We start from the raw sequence: 18,669 nt of genomic DNA, 5'->3' as shown, positions 1-18,669 counted from the left end.
CAGCTCTAAGGCCCTCCAGAGCTTGGCACCAATTAGGGGGCAGGTAATTAACAGGTTTCTCACAGAGCCAATTTCTAGTGCTGGAAGGGGCTTTTCCTTTTAGTTGGGAACCAGCTGCCTCCTCCTAGCCAGCGTTTTTGAGCCCTGGTATCGTCCTTCACACTCAGTGCTACACTTTGGCCAGCACCAGAACATTTTCTTTAGTACAGACTCACCCTCCTAGTACAGAAAAAAATTTGCCACACAGCAAACAAAGGCCGTGAGTCAAATCTACCAGGACCTCCCTAAGGATCTGGCTGATAAACCTTTCATCAGCTCCAGCCAAGACTCGATGTCTGGTGAACAAAATGTTCTGGAAAAACAACATGCCTTCTATAAGCATTTTTTTTTTCTGGCAGGCCTGTCCTGTTGCTTTAAAACCTGCTGCCTCTGCTGTTTACACAAAGTTTGTGTACACATTGCCCACCTCCCTCAGCCCGCTGTTTGTGCCCAGGCAGTTTTCCAGCATGTCCTTCGTGGGCAGGGTGGTCACAAACTGCCGCAGCGCGTTCCTGCCCCACAGGCGGCATTTCTGCTCCTCCCTGGCAATACTGTCCAGCAGGACTCCTCGGATGTCCGTGGGCTTCCCTGGCACGCCGAACGCGACGAACAAGCCCAGGCAGTCCTGCCCCACCAGGCGGCAGAACTCTGCCAGCTTCCCGAACCGGCTCATGTTTTGGAAGCACTCGTCTGCCAGCGCGGCTTCCCGGCAGCAATCCTCCTCCTCCTCCGCGAGGCCGCCTTCCGCACAGAAAAGCTCTGCCAGCTGCAGAGCGTGCACGGCGATCTGAAGCTTGATCTGCTTGTCAGCTCCAGACAGAGTCCAGATCCAGTCCACCCCGAAGAGGCAGGACTGCTGCCTGGTCATTTTGCTGGTCACAATGAGCTCCTCTGCTCCCTTCTCCAAGCTGATGAAGTTGACCAAAAAGATCTCACTCAGCGTGTTTGTGGCTGGCTGGAATTTGCTAATCTGCGAAGTCTTCAGCCAGGGTGTGCTCCATGCTTCTCAGAGGCTGAAGGACTTATCTTGGTTTTGTGGATCCTCAGAGCAGAGTTTCAGCCTTGTCCTCCTGGCTGTCCTCCTGGGAGACCTTCTGGCCCATTTTCTGTGCCAGAGAAGGTCGTTTCCACATGCAGACAGCCTTGTGGAAGTCCCTTCCTTTTCCAACAAAGGTTCTGCAGGTGCTGGGCTCGGCCAGACCTGTTTATCATGCACACGGGTACCTGCTGCTTTCCAGGTGACAGCGGTAGCAGCGGCAGAGCTGAGCTCTGTGAGCCCACGGGGCAAACAGGCTTTCTCCTGGGTGTGTTTCTCCACAGCTGACTGAGCACCAACCAGCCCAACAGGCCCAGAAACTTTCACACCTACTGAATTCACCTGTGCTTGTTTTCCTTATTGTTAATTCTGGCACCATTCCAGCTGATGTTATCTCCCTCCAGTCTGATCTTATCTCCTTTGATCTCCTTTCTAGGACTATTACAGAGAAGCCACTTTATTGGCACTACTGGGTGTTTCCTTGAGATGAAACCACCTTTTTCTTTTAAGCACCCAGAGAAGGGGATGCATCCAACCCTGAAGACTGCTACAGGGTACTTGAAATGATGTGATCATTTTTGATGGGATGTTGCCTGTATCCCAGGATTACCTGCTGCTCCTGTCAGTAGTCCCATGGCAATGTACACAGACTCAGCTGGACTTCTGGCCCAACTGAGAAGCTCCTGCTGTTGCTGCCTGTAACTCGATTATCTCAAGGAAGCTCAGTCAGTCAATGCACCCCCATGCACAAGTATCAAATACAGCTACAAATAAAAAGCTCTTGCTGCAAATGAAAACCCCAAAGTGCTGAGGTGAAGCATAAAATCTGCACTGAACAGTCATAACAACAAAGCAGTGCAAGGTATAAAAAGCATTCAGGTAGGGTAAGTGCAACTTCTCTCCTAAAGCCAGGATGCAGGCTTTAGGAGATTCCCATCCACCTTGTGGATGGGAATCAGAAGAGTTTTTCTGGATTAGTTCTCCATTCCTAAGTGTAATATGTACTTTAAGCTAACAGAAAAAAGCTGGGTTTAATCTCCATAGGCTCTTAACTGAAAAATATCTGTCTTTCCCTCTACCCTGCAAACAAACAGATAGAAGCTTATTATACTCTAAGTTTCAAAGTGTTTATACTCAGTGTTCCCACTGAAACACTGAACTGATGAACAAAACCATGGCAGTGACGGTCATGAGACCAGGGTTCTGCATTTTCCGGCCCATTATCCAGGGCTCCACTGAGCAAAGCAACTGACCATCATTTATACCTGCGCCACAGCAACAAAATGGAGTTTGGAGAAGCTCAGCTCCTGTTAGCAAAGCAGCCAGAGCTCCTGACTGCTGATGGGAACAACACCTGGAACCACAGAGACACTTTTTTTACAGCAAGAAGGGCCAGAGGACACTGAGCAATGGTGAAGCCCTTCTCATCACACTATACCAAACAACCTAAGATGGTTCAAATCTGGATCCCAGAAGTAACTAAAACATCTTGGGATAGTTGATTTCTTGGCTGTTAGCTGAGCTCTTCTACAGGCATTACTGACAAACTAATGAGTCAACAAAAAATGTGTGATTGTGCCCCTTTTCCCTCCGTCAGTTTTAAATAGAACAAAACAAGCTTCCTAGGAAAATTTAAAGGGAAAAAAGGGAACCAGCTTTCAGAAACACTTGGCATTTTCCACAGATTTTATTGGATTTCACATGGCAATACACAGCAGTTATGTTGCCCTTTTCAAACACAAATAAAAACACCCTGATAGTATCAAGGGCGCACACACGAAAACTTCCTGACTTTATCACTTGCTCTCATATTCCCACCCCATAAAACAACCCAGGTTCAGATGATAGGCAGCTCCAAGGGGATGACCTGGCTGACAGCTGGCAAGTGCAGGAAAGGGTTGTTTGGAGCAGAATTCTGCGTACACTGGACTTAAATAAACCATCCCTGCGGTCACTGATAACACTGGACTGAAGAGACATTGGAGAGTATATTTGTGCCTAGTTCCACACACAGTATTGTGTCACTAGGCCCCCTTTTTTCCCCCCTATGGATATCCAGTCCTGTTCACCAGCCAGCAATTTGGAGGAATTTTGCCTGGAAGCCTGTGCCGCATTCTCCCAGTGCTTCCACAGGGTTTTATGCTCAACTTCCATGTAAATAATAACTATTTTGCAGAGCATTCACAGGAAGTGAGGCCTGAATCCACATCCCAACCATCTGCATGTTACACAGTGTGGTATTTCTGCCCAAATAAAACAGCTCGAACACCCCCAAGACTGCAGAGGAAGAAATAACAGCAAATTATTCGTGCATAGGAATCAGTCAGGAATGTTGACTAAAGCATCAGTTGTGATCTGTTTGTAGATAAAGGGTAAGCAGCAAAAAGTATTTTATGGAGACTTTATGGATTGTTTGCCTGGCTCCAGTTACCGAAAATGGCAGTGTACATTATGTACAATGCAACCTGTCCACATCAGATTTTTCATCTTGATACATCAATAATCAAAATTTTTCATCCTGGAACATCAACAGTCACCTCCCCTGCACATCCTTCAAAGATCCAGGTCATCAGGTCACAAGAATATAATGCCAGAATATGTCTCTGATCTACCCCAGCATCTGGTAGGAGTTCCCTGGAAGCCCCAGAAAGAACCTTTCTTCCTTTCCCAGCTTTGTTTTATGAACATCCTCACAGTCAGCACAAACCTAAAATCCCTTGCTCCACACCAGGAACAGTCTCACTTCCAGCACAGAGAGCAACAAAACGAGTGACAAACGCTTGGAAAAGCAACACACCACTGCAAGGAACATTTCCAGCTGGACTTTTTTTTGGACTTTTTTTTTTTTCCCTTTACAAAGCAAAGCAGCTTCATGCCATTGTGCCACAACACATGCAACATTCAACACCATACAAACAACCACTGTAATTAAAAGTTACTTGGGTTTTCTTTTTGTTTGCTCACGATACCCAAAGTCTGACATGAGATTTCCACTGGCTAGTTTGGAACTTTAAAATCTGATTATCCTCAAAAGCAGCGGAGCTGTGCTTTAATGATGAGGAACATGTTTGATATTTGAATTTTGGAGGAAAAGTCCCACCTTAGGTTTAATAATATGAAATAATATATTTCCTATACATTTCTCTATATAACTTTATTATTTTGTTTTTTTGCAACTACACCATCTTCACGTTAGTTATAGCACAGAAACATCCCTTCCATATGCAGGGAGTACTCTCAACTTCACTGGAATTTTTTAAGTCACAGAAGTGTTAACAACCTTGTTGAATGTTCTAACTACTGCTGCTGGGACCAAGAGAGAAGACATTTTAAAATGTGCAGTTTTCATACAGGTCACTGCTAGAAAAAACGTGCTTTAGAATTGTTTCATCCCAAATGGAAGATCATTAGACTGTGCACTTAGTAAAAAGCAACGAAAGCAAACAGTTCCAAAGGTCAGCCTGCCTTTTCCAGTAACCAGCTGGTCTGCAAACTGGCATAATTTTTTTACAACCTTCTCCCCTTTCCCCACACACCTTCAACTTTCCATCACTCTATCTCAAAACAAAATTTAAATTTTTGCTTTTATATGTACTTGATATACTTCTTTTTTCTTTTTTTTTATAAAACAGTATAAAAATAAGAGCAACAGTCAAGAGCTACTGGGCAGCTTATGCAGGGCACAGATGACTAAAATCCTACATTGGATACTGTAGGAAGGGCAGAACTGGTATCTGTGCCAAACAAAAGCACTTGAAAAGGAACAGTAACTTCTATTTTTCAGCTGAGAGCCTAGAGAAAGCTGACGCACGATATCTACAGACTCTATTTTACCTAACACCTTCTGTTACTTTCAAACAGTATAAAGGATTATCTGAGACCATGAATAAGCAAAAAAGAGCACTATCATACCACATAAATTTAAATGCAACACTCTGAAACATATCACCAGTTTGTACATTAAATAGAGTTAAAATGATTACCATTCACCAGTGTCTGGGTGGCTTTTATGGCAACTTTAGAGTAGGCACCTTTTTTTTTTTAAATCTCCTTTTCTCTTTAAAATTCTCCACCCCACAATGTTCCTTCGAACAAACAGAAGCAAGAGCAATTGTAATGTACATTATCTGCTGCCCATCACATCAAATGATGATGCTCCTGCACACAGGAAAGTGAGCCTTTGCCGGTGCCTGGTAGTTACCATCAAACATTGGAGTCCTCATCTGTTACACTGGTGCTGGGAGAGCGGGTCGCAAAGTCTTTAAACATTTCATCTTCTTTCAACATGTGCTGGAAAGGAAACGAGGGAACAGTGAAGGTATGTCTGCCAAGGGGTTTATATCTGTCTTAGAGAAACAGATCTTACTCCACAGACCCCTAGACACCACTTTTAAGCCTTACTGTCAAGTTGTTGATGCCTTCAGAAAACGCTCCTATTTGCCTCACCGTCCCTTCTGAATCTTCCATCTATAAAAACCAGAGAATGAACGAATCAATAATAAATTAGCTGTGTCATAGTCATAGAATGGTTTGCATTGGAAGGGACCTTAAAGACCATCCAGTTCCAACCCTCTGCCACAGGCAGGGACACCTTCCACTATCCCAGGCTGCTCAGAGCCCCATCCAACCTGGCCTTGATCAATTCCAGGGATGGGGCAGCTTCTCTGGGCAACCTGTGCCAGGGCCTTTCCACCCTCACAATAAAGAATTTCTCCCTAATATCCAATCTAAACCTCCTCTCTTTCAGTTTGAAGCCATTCCCCCTTGTCCTGCCATGGCAGGGACTCCAAACTGCCAGAACTGGCTTACCTGCTCCAGCCTGTCCAAATCATCATCGTCATATACTCGGATATCCAAGCCAGGCTTAAAGCCCTTCTTTGATCCACTCCCAGATGCCCGCCCCAGCTCCATGGGACACACATACTCTTCCCCATCATCTTGCTTCTTCTTTCTCAGGCTCCCAAAATTGCTGAAGGTAAGTTTCTTTGGCTTAAAAGTGAAGAGAAATTTGACACGAAGTTAGAGAATCAGCTAATAATTAACAGATCTCCTACTCTTGCACTGATGTTTCAATGATGAAGGGCCAAAACCCCACTTGCCTCCTAAACAGATCTTCCAAATAGCTGTAATTCGTGGCAGAAAGGACAATGTGTGTTCTCTTATTGTACCACTGTTAAGAAAACACCATTTAAAGGATCTAAAATGAGGTCAAAATTCCACTACATTAGACCATGAGCCTATAAACAGTAGGAGACAATCTCCCTCCAAACACCTTACAGGACAGACAGAAGGACAACACGAGTGCTACCTCTCATCTGTGCACAGGAGAGGCTGAGGTGTGGTGTGTTCATGGCAGACAAAGGTGTCAAACGCAAATCTGCCAGGTCCTTCTCTCATCCTTCTTTCCTTAGGAACCAGCCCCTTTTCTCAGACCTTACTGAAGTGCCCTCCAAAACCAGCACACTGGAGATCCTGGAACCTCACACATGGCCCAGAACAAGTGACCAACCTTTACTTTGGCAGTTGCTGTCAAGAGGACATAGTCTGGGGACTCCATGGCCTCTCGTTTCTGCTGCTGGGCCTCCTGCCCGATGAGGAGGTTGAAATGAGTCGCCAAGTGCCGCCTCAGCAGCGTCTTGTTTGGGGGGATGTTCAGCAGTTGTGCCATGGTTTCTACATTGAAACGAGGCTCCAAAACCTATGAATCAAACCACAGAATTGAGCTGAAGACAGCAACTATCTGATGAAGTCTCAAGGACATCAGCTTGGTCATTCCCTACTTTGTGAGTTTTTGTATTTTAGAGAAAGTGTACAATGAAGACAGAAAAGAGAGTTAACTAGAGAAAGGATTCCCAAAATGCTACCTCCAGGCTTTCCTTCACAAATAGAAACAAACTAGCAGAAAGAAACAGATAAATTTACCCTTAACTGAAGTAATGTGTGAAGCTGCCACAGAATGTTTGCCCGCCATCCTCTTTAACTCTGGACAAGGTAGCCAGAGGAATCATGGAAAACAGACAAAATGTTTGGAGCAGGGTATTAACTCTTAATCACCATAACAAACTTCTGTAATTATAAATCTCTTGTCTGGAGTATCTGATGCCAGAGCAATTAAAAACAATCCTGGTGTGACACTGAAATCTCAAATTTTACAGAAGTAACAAGCTTCCCTCCTAAAAGAAAACCATATCCAGGCCTGGGAAGGCAGACAGTGGCTGTTTACCACCAGTGTGCAGGATCAGAGGACAGGAGGTGGAGAATGCCATACCAGAATTAAATTGTGAGGGGAATACAGATTACCAAACTACACTAATTGTGCCACAGACATTCACATCCTTTAAACCATAGAGGAATAAATGTTGCTACTTATGAAGTAGAACAAGAAGACGAGACGTGTGCAGTGAACGCAGTGTCAGAACTTTTGGTGATTCTCAACCACTTTTTCTTTTTTAAATAATAAGGAACAAGCCATCCCAAAAGCTTACCATGAGTCCTCCGTGCACACCACTGCCCCGCAGGTTGGGTGCGTACTCTGCCAGATCCACGGAGCGCAACCACTCCATCACACGGTGGTTGGTCCACTGGGTGACCTCGGAAGGGGTGACATTGCTCTGTGTACAGGAGGAATGGGCAGGTTAGGAGACATCCCAACTCAGCTTTTTAGATTGCCACCTTGCAGCAATTCCAAGGTGGGGATGGGGATATTTTAAGCTTCAGCAACTGGTTCCACGACCTGCTGTGCTGTTCTGGCAGATACACACTGTGAATCTAAATCCAAGAGTCTGGGTCGTTTCATCATCCATTGCCCTATCCAGCCTTTGCTGCTTCCAAAACAAACTGGTAGCAGTCTCCCATCTGGTAACAGGGCCAAGTTCCTCCTACACAGAAAATTTTGACACTGCCATCAATTTGCCAAAGTTACACAAGACTCATGGCAGCAGTGCACTGAGTTCAAGATGATTTATGTTTCAGACAGCACATCAGCCACTGGGCCAAAACAGCCCAGCTGTTGGCTTGGAAGAGAAGCAGGAGACTTGGCAAGGAGGACACGAGTCTGGGGTCAGGGCAGGTAGAGGAAAGAAAGTGATGTCAGAGCATGAGGCTGGAAAGACAACATGAGAAAAAGGGAACTGAAAATGAAACAATGAAATAGGAAGGAGGAGAAAGCAGAGCAGGAACAATCAGAAACATTAGGGATAAAATCCTAAAGGATTTCCCTCCACAGTTTCAGGGTAAAGCAGTACCTCATCCGATGGCCTCCTGCGCAGGCAGTTGGGCTCAAAGTTGTTTATTCTCAACACCTGGATGGCTCTTTTGATGCTGAGGTGGTGGAGGACACTGACAACCTTCAAGGACAGCAGGTCATCCTGTCAAAGAGGAAGGAGGAGTTAATAAACATAAATGTGCTTATTCATGGAACCAGCATCTGACTGGAGGAGACTAGCTGAAAAGGGCACATCTGACACATCAGAGGTAAAATTTTAATATGTGAGACAGGTGATTAGCAGCAAACCACCTGTCCCAAAACAAAAGCTCCCCATGTTGCACCATATGACCTCCTGGGTGATGCTCTTCACACGGGGCACAGGGCTTAGTACAGGAAACCTGGAGCAACAAGGAGGGGACAGGGTGAGATGACACATCCTCAGGGACTGCATTAGAGCCAGGACAGCTTTCCAGCTACTGTTATTAATTTTGAGGTAGGGTAACTTTATAAGATCTTAATGAGTATTAGTTTCATAATTTGCATATTTAGGTGGTTGTTTACAGTGAATCTGTTGTCATAGTTTGATGGTTAAACTCTGTCTAAAAATATCCACAATTAAAGGGCAGTGATAGGAAGAATATCCATTTAAAAAACAAAGCTCCTGCTACATGTCCTTCCTCTGTCCACCTATTACTTTTTCTCCTTTTTCAATACAAAAAAGACTCTTGAATAATACTAATTCCGTTACGTTATACAGCCCATGCTGTATCTTATCTGCAGTCAATCCTCACTCACTTAACACTGGTAGTAAAGTCTTCCAGCACAAGATCAAGCTCAATGGAGCCTGTGGGCATCACATTTCCAAGAATTAAGCAGAAGAAACAATTTGCCTCCTACTTTTATATTAATGTCTGAACTCAAAAAACTAAAGGAAATAAGCACTAAATCCCATCATTAAAGCAGTGAGTATTTAACATTTGACTGAAATGGTCTGAGTGGGGAGCGGAATCTCACTTTGAAATGCAAAAGCTATTAAGTGTAGCCTGTTTTCAAACAAGTTGGCTCTTCAAACTGCAGTTTTCTTCAAAGGAAATTGCTTGGGTTTTCTTCACCTAAGCATCCACATGAATAAGTAAGCAGATAGAATGTTTGGTCACTGAAGAAAAAAAATTCCACCTACTTCTATTAATTAATAACAATATGAACAGTAACCACAGCATCTGCACACTTTTGTGTTCAAACCCTACCTGAGCACAACTGTTAAGAGCAAAATTGCCCATTTCTCATGCATAAATCTGAGTTCTTGCTTAGAAAGTTTGCTCTTCCACCTGAAGATTGTGTGAAGACAGTATCTCTAAAGTTGGAAAGAATACAGGAGATACTTGCAGGTGAGTAGTAGTAACTGTTTTCTATAGGTTACAGTTATTAGCATTAGCTTAACACAGGACTCCCACTACAGTTTGAAGGGGCCCTTTAAACACTGCAATGAAGCACATGGACAAACAGGGAATTCTGGCATACCCTCTGACCTCCCTCAGCCTCCTCCCAGCCATCACCCAGAAAGTTGGAAGTCCTGATTAATGAACCATTCACCTGGTCTTCAGTGGGGAGAAACTAAGAACATGGAAAGGATGTCAGGGAAAAAAAAGAAGCCATTTACTCACCACACTCATGTAATGGAGCATTCGGCCATCCATCTTCCCTTCATCAAATTGGGTCTTGTACTGGGGGAGGCCAATGTCATCAAGCCACCCTGAGGCAGAGACAAACACTGCTGTCAGTGTGGGAGCCAAGTTACCTGCACCAGTTGGTGTTTCTCACCTTCTGAGCCCCAAATTAGCCATGATTAGGAACCCCCATCTAAAGACATTGCTTCAGCATGGAATAAAATCTTACTAGTAACCCAGTGGTAATCCAGTTTGCCATGGTTGTTTTCCTCTTCAGAACCCAGTGCCTGCAGAGCAAGCTGGAGCTTCTTCCGATGCAATGGGTGCTTTATCCCAAGCTCCTGTGAGAGGAAGGAAAGCAGCAAATCTAGAGACAATACTGTATTATTTCTCCTTCTGCTGAATTCCAAAGGGTTCCAGAGAGTCACACTGTACACAGCACTTGCTGTTGACCTGGCAGGTGTGTTTTTTATTTGATTAATATCAGCATCATTTTAGCACATGTTCAGCACTAGGGAAAGGCCTGGTGGTGTGGTGGGTTAATTAATCATAAATTAATTTCAAGAAGTGAAATTAATGGATGGATTCCAAATTGTATGAAAATGTCAGCCACAGTATTCTGATAACAGGTTAAAAAAAATCCCACAATATAACCCATGCTGGCATTCAGAAAAATACCTTCCCATTTAGGCAGGTAAGGTTAAAGTAATTATTTAGTTAAGAGCAAATGAAGGTCCCAGGCACTACTGAAATTCATTAATGCTTCCAAAGGCATAACACCTTTCCCAGTTTAGCTGCAAGTGCAGACATTCCAGGATCTCTTTAATCCCATACACACTTTCACTAGTGCTTGCTGGTTAATGTTACCTCTGATAACACTATTACAACTCATTATGTTCACATCACACTTTTCTTATTCCAGTTGTAGGGTAACTACCTGAGTAAACAGGCTTACTATTTCATGAGGAGAGTGATTTTTTTAAGAGGTGGAAATTCAAACTGTAGTGAATACTGTGGATTAGAAGTATAAAATCGACCTTTTTATTTTGTTCCTCATTTTAGAAAAAAAGACAAAGAATTCTGTAACAATTAGAGACATCAACTGATCAACCTGTGTGTAACAAATCCTCATTCTCTTTGTATAAAATGGGCAGAAATTCAATCAGAACAAACCATAAACTTTTTACACCCTTCTTACACAGGCATAAAACAACTGTACCATGAATCAGGGCTACAAATCCATATGATAATGAGGCACTCTCACATACCTGTTTTTAGAAAGTGGCATAGTCAATTGATACATCCACGTTTCATGAAGTTAAATAACATATTTGTAATTATTACCTACATTCCAGAGCATTAAATTTCTACAAAACTTCAACCAGAAAGAAATGGATTTGGCATCACTGCACATGACAGTTATTTTGAAAACCCACCTTGTTTACATTTTTTACTAGGTGCACCTGATTTACACACAGAGAAACAGCAATTTTTTTGTACCTTTAACTGAAAGGATTGCTTCTAGTATTTCTCACCTTTTCCAGATCCTGCTGAGAAGCTTGCAGGAGTGTTTGCCCAGACAGTATCCACTGCCTGCCATTATTTATGTAGGAGCCAAGCCCTTGGTCCTGGAGCCAGTTGCAAACCTGCTCTTTTGTCCACTTTGCGAACGGCATGTCCAGTTCACTGTGGAAGATTCACCAAAAAAAAGACTAATAAATCCTGTGCCTCAAATCTCCAAGAAAGCCAAAATCTAAGTCTAATTCATATTTTGTGGGAGCTAGGACAATCTCTGGGGGGTAACATGCATCGTGGCAGGCTTGTGATGTGTTTCCTTCGGAATCATCAGCACCATGAAGTGCTAATTGCTGCTGATCTGCTGCTACTATCACAATAAATACTACCAAAACCAACCGCCTCTACTGCTTAGCATGGCTAAAACCCCGAAGAGAGACCATACTGCTTCACTTTAGCCTTTAATCCCTGGAAGTGCAGCAGGAAAGGTACTGGAGGAGTATCTGTCACTGCCACGTGAGGGCTCACGTCCTGGTTCAATGAAAACAGGCAAACAATTCTGTAACAATTAAAGGCAAAGAGGCTGATCAACTTGTGTGTAGCAAATGCTCCTTCCTCTGTGTAAAATGGAAAATATAATAAGAACCAAGAAGCTGCACTCCTGCAGCTCAGCAGAACAACCCCACCACCCACCCAACCTCAAACCCCACAAAGATCACCTCTCAAAGGAGAGCCAGGAGAGGGAATGTTTGGCACTGAGCTTCTCCTTTGAGCTGGGAAATCAAGCCCCAGCACACTTGGCACCACTTTTCTTACTTGTGAGACTGCCCCAGGTCTCGAGACCAGCCCAGCCGTGGCCCCGCCGTCGCTCTCGTCCCTCCTCGTTTGAACTCAGTCTCGGACATGTCGTCGGGGTTGAAGGTGGTAGACTGACTTCTCCTAAGCCTGGTTTAAAGGAGGTAAGCATGTTCACATTTGGCTAAGGACAAGGCAACTGCAATCAATGTAGGCAAGATCTCCTACAGGGCTTGTAGCTCTTCTTCCACCTGCCCTTGACCTGCTGTTACTTCTCTAAAATGCTACACAGGCTCCTGCTCTTGGGACAGTAAATCATGGAGCCACATGTTGAAGGGAAGATGTGTTCCCAGCAAACCCCAGCTCTGGAGAATGGTCATCTCTCGTCTTTTACTTACTTTCCAAATAACTTTTTGATCCCCCTGGTCTTTTTCCTGGAATCTGGAGAAGGTGGTGTCATCTGTAGACCATCTGCTTCCTTTGGGTGGGGGGGCAAGCCAGCCAGATCCAAGTGATCTGCAGATCCCTTCTCCGTCTCAGCTGTTAGAAAACAACATCTCTGTCAAGACCCACTTGTGCGGGACTGTACAGACACACTCCTGAACTTGGGAATGACTCCTGCTAAAATTATTGAGAGCCACTATATTAAGAAAATGGGGCAAAGAGGGATGGGAAAATTTAGGAGAAACAACATGCATCCTCCTTCGTGGGCCTGGCTGGTAACGTTCCAAGGCAATGCTCTGCACCAGGTGGGCAAAAAATACCTCCTTAATCAATCAGTCAATTAAATCCCAAGTTTACTCTTCCTCAGGGAGTGCTCCTACAGTCCTTTCACAGACAGAGCCAAGGCACATGGATGCCCAGAAACAATTCAGTGCCATGGCAGGGAACCAAACCAGGATTCTCCACAGCACAGAAAACCAAATAATTTCCCTGCAGACATCTTTCCCAATAACCTGCAGTATTTCATTCCCATGGCAAAGAAATTCCAGCAATAAAACTCCTGCTCTGGGGGAAAGGCCCTTTTCCCCTCACTTCTGCAAACTGTGGAATATTTTGTTCCTCTGCAGAGGAACATCAGGGAGTTTAGGCTCTGTCTGAACCAGATCTTCTGAGTGATGCACAAAGCACCTCTGATTAGAGACCCCACACATTATCACCCACTATAAAACCATTAAATCTTTGATCTGTAGCTGCTTTCTACAACAACAAACCTGAGGGCTCCTGTCCCCAAAGGGAAAGTTGTCACAAAAGCTAAACTAACAGAGAAAAAAACAATTTTAAGAGCATTTAAAAAGAAAACTAAAAGAACTGCAATATCTACTAGGCTACACAAGCAGAGGTGTGCCAGCAAGTGCCAGACAGCTGAATAAAACTACCACGAGGAGTTTATGGCAGTGACTTGCTGGGGAACAGTGACAGCATGAGCTTGTTCAGATGAAGCAGCTGTGGCAAGGTAGTCTGCAGCGGGCTGACAGTCAGGCCTGTAATCACTTCTACCGTCTTTTAACATGGCTGTGTAATTAAATGACCATCAGTGGTTTTTGAAATGGACTCTCAGACTTCCAGAAGGGAAGCAAACAATGAATCAAGGCAGAGCATGACCAGCAAAAACATTTAGGCTCTGCCAGTGGGTCCTTCTGCTGGGCAAAGTTTAGATGATTCAGCCAGAATACATTTGAACATGTCCCATTTTCCCCCGATGCTTCAGATGTCAAACCTTGCAGTGAAGCAACAAGGTCAAATAAAAGATTCTTTCCAGGCACTTCAGTTTGACCACTATGGAACACAAGGATCCTGCCAGTGGGAGACAGCACTAACATGGAATCAGGCTGTGGCATTCGTGGTTTTTGCTTTACTTGTGTAAGATGAAGTGCTAGTTTAGGAAAAAAACACATTTAAACAGCATTCTAGAGAGAGAATACCAGGACAAGGTCGGGTGCATTAGTAGCAGAGATTTGCGGGTATTGCAATGTTTGCTCCTCATTCCTGGCTCCCTCTGGTGCACTGACACTACATCTTGGAACAGCTGACACATAAGGGGTCACACGTGGGAAACTGAAGGGTTCAGATCACTTGGTCCCTTTGTCAGTGAGGGACACCCTGCGTGGCTGCACCACCACCCCAACCAACACAGCTCTGCTGGCTAAGGCAGGGCCCTGCAGGGCTCACCACCCAGAACCACTCAGGGAAGGCTCACATTACAAGACTGGTTTTTACTCATTCTGTGAATGGCTCCTTCACCATCTGACCCAATTATCTGTCGCTTTTTATTATATAATAAATATAACTACACCTTAGAAGAGGAACTACTCACCCTTCCCCCTGGAATTCCCCTAAACAAATGCCTGGGAAATATCACAGAATGATAGAATATGCTGAGTTGGAAGGGACCCACAAGGATCATTAAGTCCAACTCCTGGCCCTGCAAAGATCAGCCCCAACAATCCCACCCTGTGCCTGAGAGCGTCGTCCAAACACTCCTTGAGCTCTGTCAGCCTTGGTGCTGTGCCCACTGCCCTGGGGAGTCTGTTCAGTGCCCAGTCACCCCCTGGGGGAAGAACCTTTTCCTGATATCCAACCTGAACCTCCCCTGACACAGCTTCAGGCCATTCCCACATTCCCTTCTTCCTCATTCTTTAAACTCTTCCAGTGGATCCAGGACAGATGGGAGCACCAAGGTGCCTCTGGCATTTAAACACCACCGATTCTCAGCTGCTCCCTGGGTCTGTGGGGAACTTTGGGCTCAAAGTCATGGCAAATTAACCCGCAATCTCTCTCATTAGTAGCAGCCACTGAGAAATGGCACAGCTGACTTTTAGCAGAGGGCAGATGTTACACGAAAACTCCTTTTAGTGATGGGAAGATGTCTGGGTGCAGAGCTCTTGTGTGTAGTTGGTGTTTGAGGAGTGTGTGGCCATAACCAGCCATTAGCAGCAGCCACAGCCCAGGGCTGGTAGAGGCAAGACATGCAGGATTACTGTACCTAAGGTAGGTGCACTTGCACTTCGACTGCGATCTTCAGAGATCCAAACAAGGCACACACAACAGGAGGGGACACGCAGAGGGACAAGGGAAAACACAGTTCAGAACAAGTCAACAAAATACGAGACAAAGGGAGTGAGGTACATGAGACACAGGCGCCACATGAATGCCAAATTCACTGCTAATTCACCAATCCACTGCTAATCCCCTTGCACAGAAAGGAAATGGAGCAGAGCTCTGTGCAGTCACTTCGGTGCAGTGAGGTCACCTGCTTCAGGACACACTCAGGGCTGAGTGTGACTCCTGTGCAGTGGCAAATATCTGGACAGCAGCTGATGGAAGCACTGAGACCTGGATAACATAAATAACTTACGCAAATTCACAGGGCCCTGATTTACATGACCCATCTTCCAATCCTTTACGACAGCCGCAAGCGCTCCGCTTTGTTAGACACATTGATTCCAGGATGAAACAGGTGATCTCACAAAAGCACACATTAAATAAACCAAAGCAAAGAGTCTAACCCTCAGAACAGACTGGGAGCTAGCAAGTTCCCAGGCTGTGTGTCACAGGAAAATATGGGCAATGTATGATCAATGTGTGGGTATGTTACTTGCTTTGAACAAAAGTCTAAAATTGTCTTGGGGATAAGTAAGAACAGGAGACACTTCTGCTCAACAAGCAGAAGCTATCCCCCTTCAGGTTTCTGAAAGAGAGCGCTAAATCCCTAAATTTGGTGCAAGAGAGAAACTAAAACTTTAGGTGACTGGCAGTAGATTGAATGCCAAGACTCATGGATGCTTTCATCACAACAGTGGAAGGACTGCTACATCATGGCTGGGCTTCGCGAACAAAGATTTGGGAAGGGCTCTACCCACGTTTGTTACAAGCGCGGTGGTGGCTAAAAAGGCCAATACAAGATAGACAAGTCCGGTTGCAAAAGGCACAGCAGAAAGACTCCTTAAGAGATATATTCTGCGAGGCACGATTCTTTCTGCATTTCTTTTCTCCTCAAGAGTGATCCTGCGTGCATTCTCAAAAGCATCAGCAGTGTTAAAGGAAGGACTGCTACAGCAGAGCAGTAAATGTAAGGAGGATTTCAGGTGATGGCAACAAAAACTTCTGCATTAAGCAGAACATTTTATTTCTTTGTCATATGCAAATGTCACCAAATAACAACACCAAAACAACTCTCCTCCATTATAGCTCAAAAATTTACCTAAGCTTGAATGACTTGCCAATCCTGTTCCTGTTGTCACCATCCCTTTTGCAAAGCTGTTTAAATACAAATAAAATAAAGGGGAAGACTAAGTGTTGCTGCTCCATTTCTGCACATATGAAATATCTTATGAAAGATAAACTGAGGATGGAGCTAGAGGAGAAAAAAAACCATAAATTCCCTGTGTGAACTACTGGCAGACAGCCAGTATTTCAAAACAGCAGCAACCCCCTGCAAGGTCCCAGGGGAAACATCACAGCAGAAGTTGAACCAGATGAAACACTTCATCACATCAGTGCTTTTTTTTCTTGTTGTTTGATACTTCCTAAACATCCTACTGAGAAAAATGCCACAAAGTCACAGTGAGACTAAGGCTGGCCTTCCTGCTTTTTAAGAAAGCTACAGGTGTTGCTAAGGCCCTTCAAAATGCACAGAGTCTGCATGCAGATGCATGGTACCTACCCAGATTGGGGGCACTTGCAGTCCTCTTGTTGTTCTTTATCTTGAAAAAGCCTCGGCCGAAGGAGGATCTGGCCTTGCGGGTACCAAAACTGTCCTCGTCTGCCGTGCCACCATGAAAGGGAGACTTTGGGGGCAGGGTTGCAAAACTATGACCTTCCACAGGAGGTTTAACCTGCTTAAGTTAGGGAAATAAAGATTTAATATAAGGGAATTGCAAAAGGCCTTTTGAGAGGGACTGCACAGTGACCGCTGACAGAAAACCTGGGAAGTCCCTCTCATGTGTTACTACAAGAAAAAAATGTAAAATCTGCAAAGAAAAACATAAACGAGATCTTCATTTGAATACGTCGTCCTGGTTTCAGCTGGGATAGAGCTCATTTTTTCCTAGTAGCTGTGTTTTGGATTCAAGATGAAAACAGTGTTGGTAACACATGGATGTTTTGGTTGTTGCTGAGCAGGGGATTGTTGCTGAGTCAAGGAATTTTCAGTTTTCCAGGTTCTGCCAGTGAGGAAATGCACAAGAAACTGTGAGGGAGCATGGCCAAAGGGATATCCATGGCCAAGCTGGCCAAAGGGACATTCCATGCCATGGAACACCATGCCCAGTATATAAATTGGGGGAGTTACTTGGAAGGGGAGCCCATCGTAGCTCAGGAGATGAACAACAGCATTGTGCATCATTTGTCTCTCTCTCTCTTTCTCTCCCTTTTATTACTGTTATTATTATATTACTTTACTTTGTTTCAATTATTAAACTGTTCTTATCTCAACCCATGAATTTTCCTTTTTTTCTCCTGATTCTCCTCCCCATCCCAACCAGGGCAGAGAGGGCATGGAGTGGGAAGTGAGGAGCAGCTGCCTGGTACTTTGTTTTCAGTTGGAGTTTAACCATGACACATGTTCAGGACCCAGGATTACTATCACTACCTGCTAAGAGTAACCTGTCTTCTTTAAGGTGTTCCTCACTTTCTGCAAGCTTGGCTCAAAGGTATAGAAAAGGTAAAATACAGTCCTGGAAGGCTTTGAACTTTTCCAGCTCTCCAGGATTTCTGCCTCCCCCTTTGGAAGCTGCAGGGGCAGTGGGAAGCAGAGAGACAAGACACTTGTGGTATATCAGTTCTCTGCCAAGTGTCAGAGCTCTTTCCATCACTGCTCTGCAATTGCTGAATTAATGGATGAATTGATGATGTCTCCTGCCAAAACTGAGAGGAAATTATGTATCAAGCATGGAGAATAAATACCAGGAGAGACAGCAGACACTCCAGTTAACCAATTTAAAGCAGTAGTTTAACTTTGCTGGCTGTTTCAGTTGCTTTAAAAAAGAAGAAGGAAGAAAACCCATTCACAATCCAAATACAATCCTTTGGCTTTTGCTGAATCAATGCAGCATTCACCCCACAAGTGGTATCTGAGGTCTGTCATCCTTGCTCAGGTCTTTCTATAGGTAACAAATGCAGGCTGTGGCCATATGGGGTAACTGTTCTGCAAGGACAGTCTTTTCGGAAACATAGTTTCCTACTCACAGAAACAACTGGGAAATCCAAAGGGTTTTAAAGATACACTAATCAAAGGTAATTACAGAGTCAGTAAAATACTTAATGGTTAGCTTTGTTAATTATCTAGTGGTGGAATATGTGGGGGAAACATTAGCTTGGAGGGCAACCTTAAGCTCAAACAGACTGGAAGATAATCCATGTGTGAGGAGGCAAGGGTGAGACATTAAGCACTGACACTGAGGTGATGA

At 44.4% G+C, this 18,669-nt stretch overlaps 2 protein-coding genes across 9 annotated transcripts in view; both read right to left on the bottom strand.

The window, feature by feature from the left end:
* Positions 1-436: 436 nt before the first annotated feature.
* Positions 437-1,368, bottom strand: REP15 (RAB15 effector protein). The gene is given in 2 exon segments (XM_008931040.2): positions 437-1,007; positions 1,009-1,368. Coding segments are annotated over 2 exon segments (735 nt in total). The 5' UTR covers positions 1,173-1,368.
* A 1,375-nt stretch (positions 1,369-2,743) lies between these two features.
* Positions 2,744-18,669, bottom strand: part of PPFIBP1 (PPFIA binding protein 1) — a 101,299-nt gene continuing 85,373 nt past the window's right edge. For 3 of the 8 annotated variants that reach the window (XM_018083659.2, XM_018083661.2, XM_018083663.2), the window contains 12 exons: positions 16,926-17,097; positions 12,658-12,799; positions 12,281-12,409; positions 11,485-11,635; positions 10,179-10,290; positions 9,947-10,035; positions 8,320-8,442; positions 7,561-7,686; positions 6,585-6,773; positions 5,885-6,064; positions 5,477-5,542; positions 2,744-5,365 (listed from right to left, as the gene is read on the bottom strand). In XM_018083659.2, the coding sequence (XP_017939148.1) occupies positions 5,279-5,365; positions 5,477-5,542; positions 5,885-6,064; positions 6,585-6,773; positions 7,561-7,686; positions 8,320-8,442; positions 9,947-10,035; positions 10,179-10,290; positions 11,485-11,635; positions 12,281-12,409; positions 12,658-12,799; positions 16,926-17,097 (1,566 nt within the window). In that variant the 3' untranslated portion in view covers positions 2,744-5,278. Of the gene's footprint in view, positions 5,366-5,476; positions 5,543-5,884; positions 6,065-6,584; positions 6,774-7,560; positions 7,687-7,836; positions 7,954-8,319; positions 8,443-9,946; positions 10,036-10,178; positions 10,291-11,484; positions 11,636-12,280; positions 12,410-12,657; positions 12,800-15,245; positions 15,279-16,925; positions 17,101-18,669 lie in introns of all 8 variants that reach the window. The other 5 variants (XM_018083657.2, XM_025896204.2, XM_018083655.2 and 2 more) reach the window with 4 other exon arrangements.

This window comes from Manacus vitellinus, unplaced genomic scaffold (assembly GCF_001715985.3).
Source record: "Manacus vitellinus isolate BGI_N305 unplaced genomic scaffold, ASM171598v3 scaffold_66_pilon, whole genome shotgun sequence".
NCBI lineage: Eukaryota > Metazoa > Chordata > Aves > Passeriformes > Pipridae > Manacus > Manacus vitellinus.
The sequence above is the reverse complement of the archived record's forward strand: the minus strand, read 5'-3'. Positions and strand labels throughout refer to the sequence as shown.